The 18,761-nt window shown below is 45.9% G+C and overlaps 1 protein-coding gene across 4 annotated transcripts in view; it reads left to right on the plus strand.

Annotated features, from left to right (window-relative positions):
* Nucleotides 1-18,761, plus strand: part of RTN1 (reticulon 1) — a 161,997-nt gene that overhangs the window by 124,098 nt on the left and 19,138 nt on the right. The window contains exon 1 of one of the 4 annotated variants that reach the window (XM_040975654.1): nt 13,555-13,733. The exons of the other annotated variants lie outside the window; for them this stretch is intronic. Coding sequence (XP_040831588.1) covers nt 13,673-13,733 — 61 coding nt within the window. The 5' untranslated portion in view covers nt 13,555-13,672. Of the gene's footprint in view, nt 1-13,554; nt 13,734-18,761 lie in introns of those variants that run through there. 4 annotated transcript variants of the gene reach the window in all.

Consider the following 18,761-nt stretch of genomic DNA (forward strand, 5'->3'; position numbering starts at 1 on the left):
GGTTGTTTTTAGGTAAACAAACAAATGCAAAGGGCCCCATTTCTTCAAGAGCAAAGCTTTTATAAAGGAGGCTGCAGAGCAGAGCTGTGTTACTTGATTGTTCTGGAAGGAGTGCTACTCGGCTACCATGGCGACGGGGGCCATGGAAATAGACATCCTTTGTCAGGTGGATTGTAACTGCCTTTGGGTCTGAGGGCAGCATTCGCAGGATTTCATTTTTGCTTCATTGTAAAGGTTCTCACCACCTCCCAAACCTTATTGTATTTCCTTGGACCTAGATTGAAAAAGAAAAAAATTGTCTTTATTAAAAATAAAATGACCCCAGCCTTTTAAACGTAAAAGGAGAAAGACTTGTAACATTCATAGTCATTTTAGGTACGTCTGGATAGATGCTCTGGAAAGTTCTATAGGATCCCGTACAACTGGGAACTTGGAGCTGTCCCTGGCAAGAGGGGAGAGTCAGGCTGTGGGTGAACTTGACCTGGAAGCATTTCCCCAGAGGTCAGCTGAGTGGGCAGGTTCTCTTCCTCAGTCAGATCAGCGTGAATTCTTCGAGTGAAAATGTGAAATGATTAACAGTGGTGACTAATATTAACACCTGTTTGGGGCCCTCTTTTTTCACCCTGCTTAACAACCCCCAAAGATACAAAGGACTTCCAGCAGTTTATGAAAATTGCATGTTACGAGAAAGTTATGCACAAATTGCAATATTTTTGTGCCCCCCAAACACTTAGATTTTATTTCCATTTTCCCACAGGTCTAGTTTTTTTGTGAAGTACCTTCAGGCACGTGGTTGGTGCTAGCACATTCGTCTCGCACTGAGTGGGATGAAGGCAGGGAGGAAGGAAGGATGGCATGGTCTCCCTTGGTGACAGGGAGCTCAGACTGTTAGAACCTGACCCCAACATGGCAGATGTGGAAACGCACGTCAGGGAGTGTATCCTTCCGTTCAGTAAGTGACACGGTTCAGCCAAGAATCCCGCATCCCTGTTCTGACTCTTGATGAGCACGTGATGCTGTATTTTAAAAATATGTTTGTCAGGTCCGGCACAATAGCCTAGTGGCTAAAGTCATTGCCTTGCATGCGATGGAATCCCATAGGGACGGAGGTTCTAATCCTGGAGGCCCTGCTTCCCACCCAGCTCCTGCCTGTGGCCTGGGAAAGCAGTTGAGGATGGCCCAAAGCCTTGGGACCCTGCACCCGCATGGGAGACCTGGAAGAGGCTCCTGGCTCCTGGTTTTGGATTGGTTCAGCTGCGGCCATTTGGGGAGTGAACCACTGGACAAAAGCTCTTCCTCTCTGTCTCCTCTCTCTGTATAGCTGACTTTCCAATAAAAATAAGTCCCCTCCAAAAGAAAAAAAGAACAAAGACTACTCCACAGTTTTTAGGAGAAATAGACATATATATATGAAATATACATACATATATATATATACTTTTTTTTGTCATTTGTCTGTGGCTTCTTACTTGCTGTGAAGGTCAAGTCAAAGGGGCTAAAATAATTCAGGTGGACCACTTTGGCCTTATCATCCAGTCCTTAAAACAAAAAACCCTCTGACAAAAGACGCCTTGCGCGTTCCCCGTTCCCAGCCTGAGCCTTGGCAGCCGGCCAGTCCTGCGTGGGCTCCTCGTCTTGGTGCTCAGGCTTGGCGTGGCACCCTTGCTTTCTGCTTGGCCGCCCCAGCTAGGCTGTCTCGGGCCACGGCATGCTCGCCTTGTTATCAATAGCCCTGGCTGGTTTATCGTTCTGAAATGCTTAGGATAGCATTTACATGCCAAGGTACTTGGAGTAAGAATGGTGTTATTTTTGTAGCAAATGCTATTTTAGGGGCTGTTCCTAACATCAAGACACCAACAGGCCTTTTGGGGTGTTAGGAAATTTCCTAGCAAAGCTAAAATCCATGATTCTGTCTTTCATGAGCTGGCTGGTTAGTCATGGACCAACTTCCTCCCAAGTGAGGTCATGATGGCTGAGTGACAGCTAGCACTTCAATTACAGCTGTCTCCTTCCACCACGTGGCTTGAACCAGTTATGCAGAAAGTGAACATTTGGGCCCCACGCGAGATGGCTAAATCCTCACCTTGCACAAGCCACTATCCCAAACGGGTGCCGAGTTGTGTCCCGACAGCCCTGCTTCCCATCCATCTTCCTGCTTGTGGCCTGAGAAAGCAGTCAAGGACGGCCCAAAACCCGCGTGGGAGATCCGGAAGAAGTTCTGGGCTCCTGGCTTTGGATCAGCTCAGCTCCAGTCATTGTGGCCATGTGTGGAGTGAACCAACGCATGGAAGATCTTTCTGTCTCTCCTTCTCTCTGTAAATCTGCCTTTCCAATAAAAATAAATACATCTTTAAGAAAAAAAGTGAACATACAAGGGTACCTTGAAAAGTTCATGGAAAATAGAATTTAAATATAAATTAATTTTGGTGCAATTTTTAAAAAATCCATTCAGGGGCCCGGCACAATGGCACAGTGGTTAAGGTCCTGGCTTTGCACGCCCGGGATCCCATATGGGCAGCGGTTCTAATCCCGGCAGCCCCACTTCCCATCCAGCTCCCTGCCTGTGGCCCGGGAAAGCAGTCGAGGATGGCCCAGAGCCTTGGGACCCTGCACCCACGTGGGAGACCTGGAAGAGCTCCTGGCTTTGTATTGGCTCAGCTCCAGCCATTGGGGCCGCCTGGGGAGTGAACCATTGGGCAGAAGATCTTCCTCTCTCTCTCCTCTCTGTATATCCGCCTTTCCAATAAAAATAAAAATAAATCTTTAAAAAAAATCCATTCAGGTTTTTTTTTTAGTAATACATATTTCCATGAACTTTTTGAAAACCACCTATAATATGGATTTCAAAATATCTTGGGACCAAAATAAGCTTCTCTTTTAACTCCTTTTTTATGGTCTTTTTGAGTTTTTAACCTGATTTCTGCATTTGAATGCCAGAAATCTGATTTTGCTGGTTCACTCCCCAAATGCCCACAACATCTGAGGTTGGGCCAAGCCAGATCCGGGTCTCCTTTGTGAACATCAGGGACCCAGCCTCTCAGACGTTTGGCATAATCTTTCCCCGTGTGCTCGTTGGCAGGAAGCTCAGGCCTTGCACACCGCCTGCCCTGGCGCGTTGGCAGGACGCTCAGGCATCTCACACCTCCTGCCCGGGTGCGCGTTGGCAGCATCGCACACCGCCTGCCCGGGTGCACGTTGGCAGGACGCTCAGGCATCGCACACCGCCTGCCCTGGTGTGCGTTGGCAGCATCGCACACCGCCTGCCTGGGTGCGCGTTGGCAGGACGCTCAGGCATCGCACACCGCCTGCCCTGGTGTGCGTTGGCAGCATCGCACACCGCCTGCCCTGGTGCGCGTTGGCAGGACGCTGCATTCAGAAGCAGCCAGGACTCTAACCCAGATGCTCCGACATGGATGCAGAAGTGCCAGCAGCACCTTGCCCAGAAAGGTCATCTGTTTGTGAGCTGTAGGAGGAAAGCACTGACATACGTTGATTTGCTTAAGTCAGTTCACAGCCCGGGGCCACGCAGTGTGTTAGCTTTCAGGAGCGACCACAGCTCAGGAATCACAACCCTCTTTTAACCTGTGACTTGCCACAAGCCGTTATCCTGAAAGCAAGAGTACTTTTTCTGGTCTCTGAAGCTTCTAGATTCTATGTTAAATGAGTGACAGCTAAGGGTAGAGAGATGTTTGTATCCAAGGAAGCATGTGGATTCAATCTTAATGTTTTTGTCCCTTTGGAGGTCTTGCGATTGGGTCACCCAACGGTGACTTTGGCCCACAATGTTTCCCCACGGTCATGGACTCCTACTGTCCTTTTTCTATTTCTTTAAACAACACAAGAGTCCTCTTCTGAAATGTCAGACTTTAAGTCAGCCAGAGTCTTATTTGATTGCATGCAGATTGCTTCCTGATAAGAAAAAATTTTCAGCCAGTTTCAGATGAGTGTTTCCGAGCATTTCCATGGTAGATATGTTAGGAGTGTTTTTGTAAAGTTGCAACTGTTTGCAAAATCTTGCTGCTGTGCTGTAAATATTTAATGAGATCACTATTTTAAATCTGGCTTCTGGTCCATGGTCATTAATGCGCATTCAGCAAAAGGAACATTTTATTTTTGGTGGCCTTATTCTAACGAGGCAGTGTTGCAAAATCAGTGTTTCGGTTACGACTTATTGAGAGTAGTTCTTTTATATACAAGGCAATTATTTTTTGCTATGGCAAGCCATTTATTCAGTTATTCTACTTGCCATTGCATTTTGTCCAATTGACCTGGGTCAAATTGACCCTCAAAGCAAAAGCCTAATTCATTTATTGAAGAGAGACATGAGCAGACAATGAGCGCAGAAGTGTTGGTTGGTTTTCACTGAAGCAATTTGTAGGGACCAGGAAAAAGGTCCCAAGAAAAGGCATGTGAACCCCACTGCTAAGCCTTAGTCCACGAGATTATCCCAGGAATGCTTTGGGCTGCATGACACAGGAAATCCATCAGTGTACGCTTGTATGTCATTCACTGTTTAATGAGAAGTTCAGAGGTGTCATACTCGGGAGACACAGGTGACAAAACGAACCACGATTTGAAGGTGTTAGACGCACGTCATGATCAGGCCCTTCCGCTTCTGCTCACGAAGTGCCTGTGACAGTTCTAACCACTGGGTCCTCATAAAACTAGGGACAGCCAGGGAAACAAGAGCTCTTCCTGCTTTTCAACTGGCAAAATGTCTCAGCTGTTGTCCACATATTTTTCTTTACTTCTCAGAGGCTAAATTCCGACTTGAGCATCAACAACATCTACACAAGGTTTTAGAGAAGCAACTACATAGAGTGTCACAGGTGCCACAGGGGGGAGGAGATGGGGGAGAGTGTGCAATGGGCCACATGCAGGTAACAAATACCTTAAGATGTGATTGAATCACAGGAGCTATGTGAACAGGATGAAAAAGCAAACTACAGGATGAGGAGAAAATATTTTTAAACCACGTTCTGGCAAAGAATTGACATGTAAAATACGCAAACAACTCTCAAAACCAAAACCAGTTCAATTTGAAGATGCACAAAGACATGAGTAGTCAGTCATTTCACCAAAAAGGATGTGCAGATGTCCGATGAACATCGCTGGTCATCAGAGAAATACAAATTAAAGCCACAACAACTACCACTATGCCAATCAAATGCCTGAAATAATTAGTAGTGACATCATGTGTTGGCAAGAAAGTAGAGATGTGAGGTCTCTCATTGCTTTCCAGAGGGAATGTAAAACGATGGCTTCCGTGAAACTAAACACACAAGAATCCCAGGATCCAGTGATTGTAACTCTCTCACTTCTATCCCATAGAAGTAAAATCTTATGTTTGCGCAAAAACTATACCCAGATGTTCACGCCGGTTGTATTTGTGATAGACAAAAGTAACTGTTATTCAAGAAATAAATGAAGCAACCACAGAATGCAGCTCAGAAAAAATGATTTAACAATGGGCAGTTATTCATACATGAAACAACTTGAAAGAATTCACAGGATTTTTTCGTGAACTCAAGAAATCAGACCAACAAATTTCAAACTATAATACTGCACGAACATACCATTTTGAAATGACAGAATTTCAGAAATTAGGGCAACGGCACAGTTAGCTCAGCAGCTCAAGTCCTCACCTTGCTTGCACTGGTTCTAATCCCAGCAGCCCCCACTTCCCTTCCAGCTCCCTGCTTGTGGCCTGGGAAAGCAGTCGAGGACGGTCCAAAGCCTTGGGACCCTGCACCCGCGTGGGAGACCTGAAGGAGGCTTCTGGTTCCTGGCTTCGGATCAGCACAGCTCCGGCCGTTGTGGCCACTTGGGGAGTGAATCATTGGATGGAAGATCTTTCTGTCTCTCCTCCTCTATATACATCTGACTTTACAATAAAAGAAAAATAAATCTTCCAAAAAAATTTTTAGAAATTACAGACACAGAGTGGGCGTGGTAGGGGGGATTGTTGCAAGGGAGGTGGGTAGCTGCAGAGGGATCGTAAGTGAGATCTTCGTAGTGTTGTGATTGTTCAGCATCTTGACCGTGTTTATAGTTACAGGAATCTTAACGGGTGGAAAATTATATAAAACCAAGCACACAGGGCCAGCACTGTGGCACAGTGGGTTAAGCCGTTGCCTGCAGTGCCAGCATCCCCTATGTGTGCTGATTCAAGCCTCAGCTGCTCCACTTCCCACTTTCAACTCAGCTCCCTGCTAATGTGCCTGAGAAAACAGCGCAAGATGGTCCAGGTTCTTAGGCCACCCGTGTGGGAAACCTGGATAAACCTCGTGATCGCCTGGCTCCAGCCCAGCTGTGGCATACATCTGGAAAGTGAAGGTCTCTGTGTCTCTCCTCCTCTGTCTATAGCTCTGCCTTTCAAATCAGCAAACGAGTAAATAAAATCTTTAAGAAAGCAAACACACACACACACACACACACACACACACACACACACAGAGGGAAGTTTGTAGAAGCTGGAATTTAAAAACATGAGTTTATCACAGGGTAAAACATTTCAAAACCTTTGCATAGATTTTTCATAATGCATGTTTTCTATGAACTTTTTGAAGATCTCTTGTGTGCTTGGACTTCCAACGTTTTTGAATCAAAATAAGCTTAATGTCATTTCTTTGTCCATGAGAACATTTGAAATACCCTTGTAAGTATAAATAAAACATAGAAATCCTAAATAAGTTTCACTGAGCTTACTGAGCCAGTGTTAGTATCTTGATTGTGATATTTAAGTTTTGTAAAATACTGTCACCGGAGAAAAGTGCATGAAGTCTGCCCAGGTTAGCTCTGTGTCTCTTCTTGAGACTTATCTGCCTCTGCACTTAACTCAGGAAGCATTTTAGTAAAATTTACACACGAGAAAACACAGCAAGGCCTAAAGAGCCGTTATTGTTGAGATCTTGATTAGGTTTTCATTGTTTTATTTTGTGTTTTCTATTGTGGATTACTCCTCCTTTGGGTGGAATCGTAATTATTTCAGCTAGCAGAATCTGGATTGAAATGAGATGAAACTTCACTGCAACCTTGACCAGTACTAAAGTGCTTCGAGTGGACAGGCACCTGCTCACAGTTTCCACACTCTGTCACTTCAGCCACATCCTCTGTGACTCCTCAGCTGCTTCACACTGCTGCCTTTTATTCCTAATGCATCGAGGCTACTTCTTTTATTTATTGAAGTGCTTATTAAATATATTATACCCTTTAAATTTTTTTATTTGAAAGACTGATTTACAGAGAGCAGAGACAGGGAAAGATTCTTCTCTATCCACTTGTTCCCTCCCCAAATGGCCAGAACAGCCAGAGCAGAGCTGACCTGAAGCCAGGAGCCAGGAGCTTCTTTCCAGGTCTCCCATATGGGTGCAGAGTCCCAAGGCTTTGGGCCATCTTCAGGGATGGTCCATTCCAGGATCATCAACAGGGAGCTGGATGAGAAGTGGAGTCGCCAGGATGCACACTGGTACCCAGATGGGATGTCAGCATTGCAGGTGGAGGATTAGCCTAAGGGGTCACTGTGTCAGTCCCTATTATATCCATAAAGTGAACCGCTAGGCAAGCAGTTATTCTGTGTCCTACCTCAGAATGCTTGGTCTCTGTTCTTGCTTTTGCCTTCTGACTCCAGCTCCCTGTTGATGCAAACTTCAGGAGACAGCTGTGATGGCTTGAGCAGTTGGGTCCCTGTCACCCATATGGGATTGAGTTCCCACAGGGAAAATAATACTGAATTTGGCATCATATGGGTCAAAATAGGTCCAGGTGGCCCCCAGACCTAATGGCCTACAGTTTCCAGCAAGATCAGCACCACCAACAACCTAACTATGTAGGACTCCTGTGTCTCCCTAATCCGGGGAAATGCTTGAACTGGAAGTGGGAGAAAGGTTGTACAGGCAATTGGTGCAGCTTAACCACAGTATCACAGGAGGCGGAGAGTGGTAAGCCTGGAGTTGAGGCTATGGCGAACATGGTGGAATTCTAACACAAGAACCCAGATCTGAAACTCGCTGGAGGGAGTAGCACAAGTGACTGCAAAAGAAGAACCAGGTATCAAACACAATAAGTAAAATCAAATTATAGACCTGTGGGTGATGCAGCTTAGAGACCTGCCCTAAGGAGAAAACTTTGCTAGCCAGAAGTATGGGGGCCAAATGCAGAAGCGACAATGAATATTACTGAAGACTCCCCTGGAAAGGAGCAAAACCCTTTGCCAACCTCAGAGTTCACTGAGGAGGACGTCAAGAAAATGGGGGACACCGAATTCAAAGTAGTAGTTATAAAGCTTCTTGTCAACAATGAGAAGCACATGCAGAAATTTAAGGAATATGTCACACAGGAAACAGCAGTGCTGAAACAAAATCAAGCCAAGTTATTGGAAATGAAAGTAGAACAAATTAAAAGTTCAGTGGAAAGTCTCAATAATAGAATAAAGAACTCAGAAGAAAGAATTTCAGAATTGCAAGATATCTCTTGCCACAATGGGGAAACAATCAAAAAGCTGGAAGCAGAGCTGGGTCAAGGTAAAAAAAAAACAAATTCAAGAACTGAAAGATATTATTAAAAGATCAAATGTAAGAGTAGTGGGAATTCCAGAAGGTTCAGAAAGAGAAGCTGTGTTTCAAAATGTATTTAATGAAATATTAAAGGAAAATTTCCCTACTCTGAAGAAAGAATTGGGAAACAACATCCAGGAGGGGCACAGAACTCCCAACAGGCTTGACCAAAAGCGATCTTCACCGCGACACATGATAATCAAGGTCTCTTCAATCAAACATAAGGAAAAGATCCTTAAATGTGCTCATGAAAAAAAATCAATTGACATATAGAAGAATGGCAATTAAATTCACAGGAGACCTCTCACAGGAAACTACAGGCAAGAAGAGAATGGAGTGACATATTCCAGATTCTAAAAGCAAAAACATTGTCGGCCCAGAATAACGTACCCTGCAAAGCTTTCCTTTATCTTTGAAAATAAAATAAAATTCTTCCACAGTAAAGAAAAGTTAGAAGAATATGCCTCTTCCAAACCTGCTTAAAGATGTTCTTTTGACAGAGAAGAGGAATAGAATCCAGCAAAACCAAAGGCAATTGGAACTTTACTCATGGGAGGGAGAGAGTAAAGACAGATTTTTAAGTTTTTCATTTGATAGATCAACTTGCTGTCACATTTTTATACTTTGTATTGAGTATTAAATAAGTTTTGGTGAATTGCCTTTGTGTTGAAACAGTAATTTAGTCTTTAATTTTACTTTGTTTTCACACGTGCATGGTGAGTTTCCGGTATTTGTAGGCTCCTGATTTTGTATAGACTTCGTCAAAGGCTTTTTGTAAACCTATTGATATGAGCATGTGGTTTTGCCTTGTCGCCTGTTAATGTCATGAATGATTATGTTAACTGAAATTCAAATGTTCATCAGCCATGCATACTTGGAATAAATCCCAATTAGTTATATTTGATAATTCTTTGTATACATTCTTGGTTTCAATTTCCCAAGCACATTAACAAGGAGCTGAACCACAAGTGGAACAGCCAGACTCCAACTGGTGTTCAAGAGGATGTGAGCAAGACCTTAATCCATTACACTATAATGCCAGCCCCAGGGCAAAACACTTACATGTTTTAAAACAAGTGAGAAAGCTCCTGGTCATTTCGCAGTATTGTTAGAAACAGAGCTTGATGGAACATGACAGAACTTTCAGGAACAGTATGATCTTGACATTGGTAACGCAGAAATCTAATAGCCAACATCTCACCTAAGCGTAAGCTTTGGAGCCCCTCTCTCCCCCTAAGTTATCAATCAGATATTCTGTTATGGGCTCTGCTCAGTATTTCATTTCTCAAGTGTAAAAACCGGGAAGGAATACAGCAAGCCATCTTCATTCAACTGGAGAAATGAAAGGTCTTCAAACAAAGGTCATGGGAATGTAGATTAAAAAAAAAAAAAATCTAGAAACCAGGAACGCAGAACTGCACCCTGCTGTCCCGCTGGTGACAGAGGTCACGTGCTGCAGCTTCCGGGGAGCACCAGCCAGCGGCCGGGTCGGAGCAGAGCAGCTGGCACTGCACCTGGTACTCCATGCTGGAAGCCCTCGCATATTCACAGGGAGACACTCGGTGTGGGTTCTAGATGGCTGAAGATTGAGTGAATACCGAAGTGAGAGTAATTACTGCAATGTTCTAACAACCGCTTGGGCAGCAGGTGAGAAAGCCCTTGACAAACAACAGGTGCGCATCCATTGTTGGAATCCCCGCAGTTCACGCAGCATCTTAGTACAGTGGACCGAATTCGTTGTCTGAATTTCCTTATTCCATATGGCATAAAGCAAGGGTTCTTAGTGTTCTCTGATCATAATTCAGTATATTTTTAGCATTGTGTCTTTTCTTCCGATTGCTAACACTCTCAGAGCGTTAGGAAAAGAAATCAAGTTCTGTGAGAAACGCTTAATTTGACAGTCATTGCATTTTTTTTTTGCTGAAGACTTAGCCCATCTCGGAGCAGTTTTTTCTGCTTCATCTTGACAGCAGCATTCTCCTGTGCTTCGGTTGAGGGTCTGCTCCCGGTTTGCCCTGTGGGCTAGGCTTCTGCTGAACCCCTTTATGAAGCAGCAAACTTCTACCCAACCCATCATCTACAAATGAAACCTTGCCTGTTGTCCCCCATTTTTTTTTAAGATTTATTTTATTTTTGTTGCAAAATCAGAGATACAGAGAGGGGGAGAGACAAAGAGGATGATCTTCCATCTATTGATTCACTCCCCAAGTGACCGCCACAGCTGGAGCTGCACCATTCTGAAGCCAGGAGCCTCTTCTGGGTCTCCCATGCAGGTGCAGGGGCCCAAGGCTTTGGGCCATCCTTGACTGCTTTTCCGGGACACAGACAGGGAGCTGGATGGAAAGGGAGGCTTCCAGAACAGGAACCGACTCCCATATGGGATCACAGCGCATGCAAGGCGAGTACTTCAGCAACTAGTCTACCACGCCAGACCCCACCTATTGTCCTTTGCAATTATTATCTGCTCCCGTCCACACCCACAGTAACATGTAGACTTCTCAAGTTAGGAACGCTGCTCCGTGCCTGGAACAGCATCCAGTACCCAGTAGGTGTTTAGTCAGCATGTGTGGAATAAATGTATGCAGTCCTGGTGCTGAGCGAGAGACACAGCCCAGTCTCTCCAAGCCTGTGGGCCGTCAGCATCATCTTGACCCAGGATGAGAGCACAGCACCAGCCACTCTGCTTTTCTCAGCTCAGACTCTGTAATGCATGATTTCATCCTGCAAACTAAGGAAGTCATTTCCTCTCCTGGCAGGCACTTAAACCGAGTTCTGAGCTGGCTGTGTACAAAGCCCGTCTGTTCTCTTGCGGTTTAAAGATAGTGGCAGTTCCTGCCTGCTTTTCACAAGCTTTGTTGTGCTTGCTATTTGAGTTCAGGCAAGAGGAAAATTTACATATATTTTTTTTCTCTCCCCACTTTATCTTTTTCATCTTGGCAGGCACTTTCAATTAATACTGTTCTGGCACTTGTGCAAAGAAAACTCCTATTTCCCCTGTGTATGAGAAATAAATTATTTCAGAGAAACAAGCATTGAAAGCTGTGCCTTGATGAGACACTCTAAGACAGAGGTCCAGGGATGACAAATGACTTACTGATGACCAAGTCACTGACTCTTGCAGAACAAGTGGATCTAATCCCTGCATCCTTGGACTCCTAGCCAAGTGATCGTCATACTCTGTTAGCTGGAAAATGCCCTTCATGGATGTGTTTTTCCTCCTGCCCCCCACCCAACTTCTTCTTTCACCGGGTGTGAATCCTGCCAGGTCACGATTCCTCTTCTGCAATCTTCAAGTCTCAAGTCGCTACTTTGTAATTTTCACTATGAGCCATCAAGCTTCTTTCCCCAGAAGTAACATGAGAAAATATAATGCCTTCAGCTAAGCCAGCCTCATATGGTCAATTTTATTGTAACTGAAAATGCATGACCCAGAAGCCTGCCATGCTTTGTCCTTCCTTTGGGGGAGATGGTGCTGCTACGTGTTCCCCGTAAGGGACACATCGTTGTCAGCTTGACATCCCTGGTAGCCTTGCACACCTGCTCCTGGAAATGGCCTGCCACGTGCACTTGTGCATTGCCCCGTTGCTCCTCCACTCCCTCAGGAAAGGCACCTGCTGGATTTAGGGAGGATGATAAGGGCTCTTGTGGACTGGCAGTGCCTCCTAGTGGCCAAGCCTGCAAACCTCTCCAGCAGCAACCGACCCAGGCCTTCTTCCTGGACTCCTGTCCATGACATGCGTGCAGTGAGAACTTCCAGCTGATGGGGCGAGTCGTATCACGTGTAGTTTTTGGTTGACTGAAAATGGTCATGACAATGAAAAGTTTTGGAAGGGAGTTTAGGAAACACAAATAGAAAAATGTCACCCGTCTGAACAGCGCTTTGGAATCCTGTGAGCACTGTGTTTCCCAAAGTCCTGCTATTAGGAGAGGCCAGCCCATCCAGAGGTGCCTGGCTTTTTTTCTTTGCTTCTTCTATCTTGCTCATCGAAACCTCTATTCTGTCCCTGCTGTGAATGTCTTGATAAAACAGGAAGTTTCTGGATTCGTGCAGAGAAATGAAATTCTTTTTATGTAAAAATTCTTGAACCCGATGCATAGTTTTTTCATAACACGTGTTTCCCATAAATGCTTTCAGGAACCGGTGGCAGGCGTGGATTTCAAACTATCTTGCATCAGAACGAATTTTAATTCTTAAATACCATTTCCCATGAATTTTTAGGAGTCACGCTCAGGATTCAAGGTGAGGCCATCACGCATTGGTCTTTACCTTGCTTTGCTTTTGTATTTCAAATGAGAATGCCTCAAATCCTTAAATAACTGGGCTTGGAAACCAATCACATCTCCCCAATTACGCGCACCAACCCCCTTCTTCGCCTCATACCTCCCATGCATCATCAGAAAGCTGACACTGAGATCTATTCTAACCTCATTTGGGCCATCACTGCCTTGCCCAATGACCCAGGTGCCCGAGTCCGAGGGCTCTGACCCAGAGGGGGAACATTTAAGCATTCCTTGGAAGATTTCAGAAAAACCAAAACCAAAAACAAACAAAAACTCCATGTGGCCAGAATTTTAAACATTAAAGAAGAGGTGAGTGCAAAGTGCAAATGGTTAGGGGACCCGATGCTGCCTGCCCATCCTTTGTGCCCACTGTTGGCTGTGCACACGCTGTCCAACAGGTCTCTTGGGTTTCTAAGAAATTTCTAGAATACAAATCCTGTCTATTAGGACCCGCCAGAAACAGCCCAAGTGCCCCCATCGTTTCACCCCTGACCCTTTCTGCCTGCTCAGTTCTCCCACCGCCCACGCCCAGGCCCCGTGTGCCGCTTCCCCGCGAGGAACCGCCTTGGCCCTCTCCAGCGCACACGCAGGCAGCGCGGCCGCGCGAGCGTGGAGCGGCGCCCGCATCCCCGTGCGCGCAGGCGGCTCCGAGGCCGCGCTGATTCGCTGCGGCGCGGACTGCGGTGCCCGCCACGCGCCCGCCCCTCGGAGCCGCGCGCCGGCTGCTGCAGCCTCAGCCTCACTCTGCCAGCCCCGCGCTGCAGACCCGCAGCACGCCAGAGCGCACGGCCGGCGCCCCAGGAGACCCGCGGCGAAACCCCCCGCAAACCCGCGAGATGCAGGCCACTGCCGATTCCACCAAGATGGACTGTGTGTGGAGCAACTGGAAAAGTCAGGGTATTCTCTTTATTTCAGTTGTGCATGCCTGCCTGCGGCCCCCGGGAACCCGGCGCCCGGACTCGCCCCATTGTGCAGTATTTCACCTGTGGGGCCAATGCATGCGTTCCACTCCAGAGCTGGGCGAGTAAACGCGTGTTTTCAGACATCGGCGGGTGGTGCTTGCTCTATCCCCTCTTATTTTAACCCCCCTTCCACCCTTTTGTTTTCCTGTTGTAATGTTGGTGTTTCAAATAATGCACCATGTGCCCCCTTGGGAGCAGTGGTCATTCACTGGTTTAATCTTTTTGCGTCCCCGGAGTTTAAGTGCTGGTGTATTGTTCCCTGCGTCCTAGGGCGTAGGTTTCTGCGGAAAGGTTGATGCCTGCTGGCAGAGCCATTTGCTGTGAGGGCTAGATCATCCTTGTGGCGGGACACACCCATTCCAAGCTTGCTGTTTGTGGTCGCACAAAGGAGCCTGTAAACGCAGACTCAGACGGCCAAATCCTGAAAATGCGATGGCGTAGCCTCGTGTTGAGGTGGACCACTTTGAAAGATTTCGGTGATTTTTTTTTCCTAGCGTGTCTTCGGAATAGGCTGTAGCTTATCATTTATTCATAGCGGGTATCCGCGGAATAAGTGCAGGGAAATAAGCCAACTGCCCTCCGGGATCACGGATTCGTTTAGAACCAGTCCCTGTTAGCACTGGGTGTGGCCACCTCCAGCCTTGCTTTTCAGCCATTTTTATTCAGCCTCTTCACACATCCATCTCCTTTGTTCCATACAAGTCTCGCCCACACCTTGCCCTCCGAGAGAGGATGGGAGCGCGGAAGAACACGCAGTAAGAAACTCTGTGTAGGACACCCGGGGATTTGGAAGGGGTCACGCCTTGTAATATTGAAAGGGGCCCTGGGATTCCACCTGCAGGGCGTCGCAGCATCCCCGGGGACCCGCCGCAGCCGGGGGGGTTTTTGGTTTTGTTTTCGTTTTAACAAGATCTGGCAGTTTCTTCTTGTAATTTTACATCCTACAAAAAAAAAAAAAAGGATGCATTTTCATCATTCATGTCTCTGAAGGGCTTTTCTTCAGTGTATTTTTAAAGAGAAAGTGGAGATCTGCCTCAGAATTAAGAGCATTGGATGGTAGTGAAATTAAACACACACGCACAGAGCAGTCCACTTTAAATGATGTGAGTTTATGGGAAAATAGTGTAAAAGTAAATGGATAGATCAAACACTGAAATGACCATAAGAACGTGGGGCAGTGGCGAGGCTTCCTTGGAATTGCCTCTGTGAGACAGAAGGCAGCTGCGAACATTGCCTGTCGCCTTCCTGTCCTGCCCTGCGTTTACACCTTGCTGTGTCTGTGTCACCCATCGCTTGCCCAGCAGTCACGGCTTGGTGGAGTGTCCCACGGAGGTGGACGGCAAGGCTGGAGCCTGCACTCTGACTGGTGTCTGCCCTCACCAAAGTTGACAGCAAAAATGGCAGGCTTGCTTTCACTGTGTCAATTTTACAGGGCCTCAATTCAAAATCACAATCCCGTATTTGGCCTCAATTGATTTTCTTTCCCGGGGTTTAAAAAAAAAAAAAACAGCACATCCATAATCCGAACTTGATACGAAATGCTATCATTTGTCCTGCATTTGTCTAACGCTCAGGCTCTTGGGGACCTGAGCGGGAGGCGCCCTCTGCTCGCCTTCACCAGGATCTGCCTTTTGTCAGACAAAGCCATTTCCTTGAAAACAGACTCATGACTAGCAGGGTGGGTGGGATGACAGGCAGAGGAGAATGGATAAAGAGGCTGGATTATTGCCCCCCGACACACACACACCTTTCATCTAAACAACATCTACCGTGATTCACTTCTGTTGAGCATTTTCTACGTGTCATCATCCCTTCATGATCAAAATAATTGTTAGTCCTGGCTGCCCGCAAGAATCACCAGGGAAGTTTTAGGAGGCACAAAAGGGTGCTCTGACTCAACCCTTACAGATTCTCAGTCGCTTGGGCTAAACATTAGTGGATTTTTGTTTGTTTTGTTTTGTTTTGTTTTCAGAGCTCGTTAAGTGGGTGAACTATGTAGCCAGGGTGCAAGGTGTGAGGGTAAAACCTCTTGTGAGCTCAACCCTTGCCCCACCAAGGTGCTGCTCAGAAATGGCTGTGGGCAGTGAGCAGTTGCCTGGTCCCAATGCGGTGTTGCTGGAAGAGTCTTCCCGAGCGTGAGCAGGCGAATGCTTTGCTTGGAATGGAAATAAACAGTGCCAGGTCCAGAGCTCCTCCGCACGGTTAGCTAGCTCATGGAGAAACGGCCGCATATTTGGATATTCGGGGAAGATCCCAACGTGTCATAAAAGCCATAGGGCACACACACACAGGGAGCCATGTGCATACTGGTCATCTTGCGTAGTAGGCATTTCATGAGCTTCTTGAAGACCTGCCATGTGCACGAATTTCCATAAATTCGGCACCAAAGTTAGCTTACCATTTAATTCCATTTGACATGAACTTTTTGAAGTATCTTGGTGTGCATGTGTGTGTGTGTGTGTGTATGTACACAGGCCAAAGCATGCACGTCGTATTAACAGTGCAAACCTACATAAGAATGCTTAAACAAGGCGAAACTGAAGTAGATATTACACTACATTACAGACACACACACACACACACACACACACCATATGTAACCAACAATAGATGTCGTCAAAAACGAGCTGAAATACATTCTATTCAGGTAAAATAAGAGCAACACAATAACCCCATCAAACCCTTAGATCGTCTATTGCAGATCAGTCTTCTATTAATGGGGCAATTTAACGGAGTGCTTTACTTGCATGATGGCGCTTCAACCTCCGAAATTCCAGAGTGCATACATTTTATTCCCATTTCGGAAGGAGGACTGAGGCTTCAAAGACTGGCTGCCAAGTTTGGGCTGCCAGAGCCGAGGCCTTCGTTCCTCGCTGCTCTGCCCCTGGAGTCCACGGCTTTTCCCTCAAGGACTTTTCTAAAGATCTGAACCCACCCGTGGCGTGGTGATGGTGTGACCTTGATAACCCCTGGCGTGGATGGGTCTTTAATCTGCCAGGGCTTTCTGGTAAGTGGTAAATTGGATGAAGGAGATCTCTTGCTTCAGTTCAAGTGACGGAACGTCCCCCATCGCAGCAGGGGCCACCTCTTCCTAAAGCCGGGCTCTAGAAACCTCCGTTTCTCAAGTCTCACCTGCTTGTCTGGAGATGTTTTGATGCAGGTTCTCTTTTTAAGGTAAATAAAATAAAACAGCCCCCAGGCAGCAATCTTGAGGAATTTGATTCGTTGCTGTTAGCATCCTCACCACTTTCGTCCATTCACTCTCCGGAAGTCTCCATGAACACTAGCTGTGTGCCCGTTGCTGGCTTCTGCGCTTGTAACCCATCTTAGGGACTGAACTGTGTTTCTTTGAACAATAGTTAGCGTCGAGATGTAGCTGGGCCCTTAGCACAGGGCGATCTGATGGTGACAATGAAGCCTACACTTTTTAACTGTGAGGCAACTCAGAAAGGTCTTAGGAAATGAAATTATAAGACTAGTTTTCTAGTTTTCTGTTGTTGCCAAGAAAGAGAGAGAGAGAGAGAGAGAGAGAGAGAGAGAGAGAGAGAAAAGAAATTTCTGTATCCAAGCAACCTTCAAAAGGTTCATGGGAAATTCATATGAAAACACTGTATGTGGATCCCAAGCTTTTTGCAACAAAATAAACACATATGAAAATTTCCCTTTGAGGCTCAAATGAAAACCACAAGTTAATCAATGTTAGTATTCACTGGATGTCACTTAATATACCTATATATGGCGGGGGGTGGGGAGTCAGGGGAAAAGAGTGTGACACCATTAAAGAAAATGGATCTGAAGCATTTTTTAAATTAATTAATTTATTTGAAAGGCAGTATTACAGGGACACAGACAGGGAGGGAGACACATAGTGACCGGGGACTTCACCCAGACACCCCATGTGGGCGGAGCAGCCCCAGCACTTGGACCATCTTTTGCTGCTTTTCCACATGTATTTTCATGGAACCAGATTGAGAGTGGAGGATCCTGGGCTCTACCTGGCACCCATGTGGGGCGCAAGCACCATAGAACCCATTATGCATAACACCAGCCCCAAATTAGAATCATTTCTAAGGAAGATATTTCCATTTTAAACTGTACACATGGACTCATGGCAGTGTTTAGTGTTTTTTTTTTTTTCTTCAAGATATGTTCATTGTTATCAAAGAGGCAGATTTACAGAGAGAAGGAGAGACAGGAAAATCTTCCCGTATGCTGGTTCACTCCCCAAGCAGCTGCGATGCTCTTGGCTGAGCAGATCCGAAGCCAGGAGCCAGGAGCTTCTTCCAGGTCTCCCACATGGGTGAAGGGTCCCAAGGCTTTGAGTTGTCTTCCGCTGCCTTCCCAGGCCACATCCAGAGAGCTGGATGGGAAGTGGAGCAGCCGGGACTTAAACCAATGCCCACATGGGATGCCATGCCTGGAGGTGGAAGAATAACCAGCCGAGACATCACACGGCCTCCTCCCCCTTTTTTAAAGAAGATCCATCATGACTGAAAAAGGTTGCTAAAAATGTTGATCTTCGTTTACAACATTCTATCTATAATTTCCTGAATGTTCATGAATTAATTCTTGTTTAATCGAAAATAATCATAAGCGGGTAGCCTATAAATTATGGTTACTATACATGAGTAGGGAGTGGAGATAGTCTTCCAGCCCATTCCATTGGCATTCATTTAAAAAGCGATCTCTCCCTATATTTTGTTCTGTTCTACCGCCTACCTCCTCTCCCTATATTTACAAGCATATTCTGTACTCATTTATTTTTGATCTTTAATATAGGTGCTATGTTGTGGAGCAGAATCTGTGAAGTACTTGTTATATTTTAATCAGTTCAGAACAGAAAGCATAAAATCCACTGATTCCAGCAAAACAAAATTTCATAGTTGTGTGAGTTAGGGCTTACATGAATAGCTTTCAGAATATCACTTCTCTTTTCAAAAATGGTTAGATGTGTCATAACAAA

Source organism: Ochotona curzoniae, unplaced genomic scaffold, assembly GCF_017591425.1.
Source record: "Ochotona curzoniae isolate NIBS_2020 unplaced genomic scaffold, NIBS_Ocur_1.0 contig_2688, whole genome shotgun sequence".
NCBI lineage: Eukaryota > Metazoa > Chordata > Mammalia > Lagomorpha > Ochotonidae > Ochotona > Ochotona curzoniae.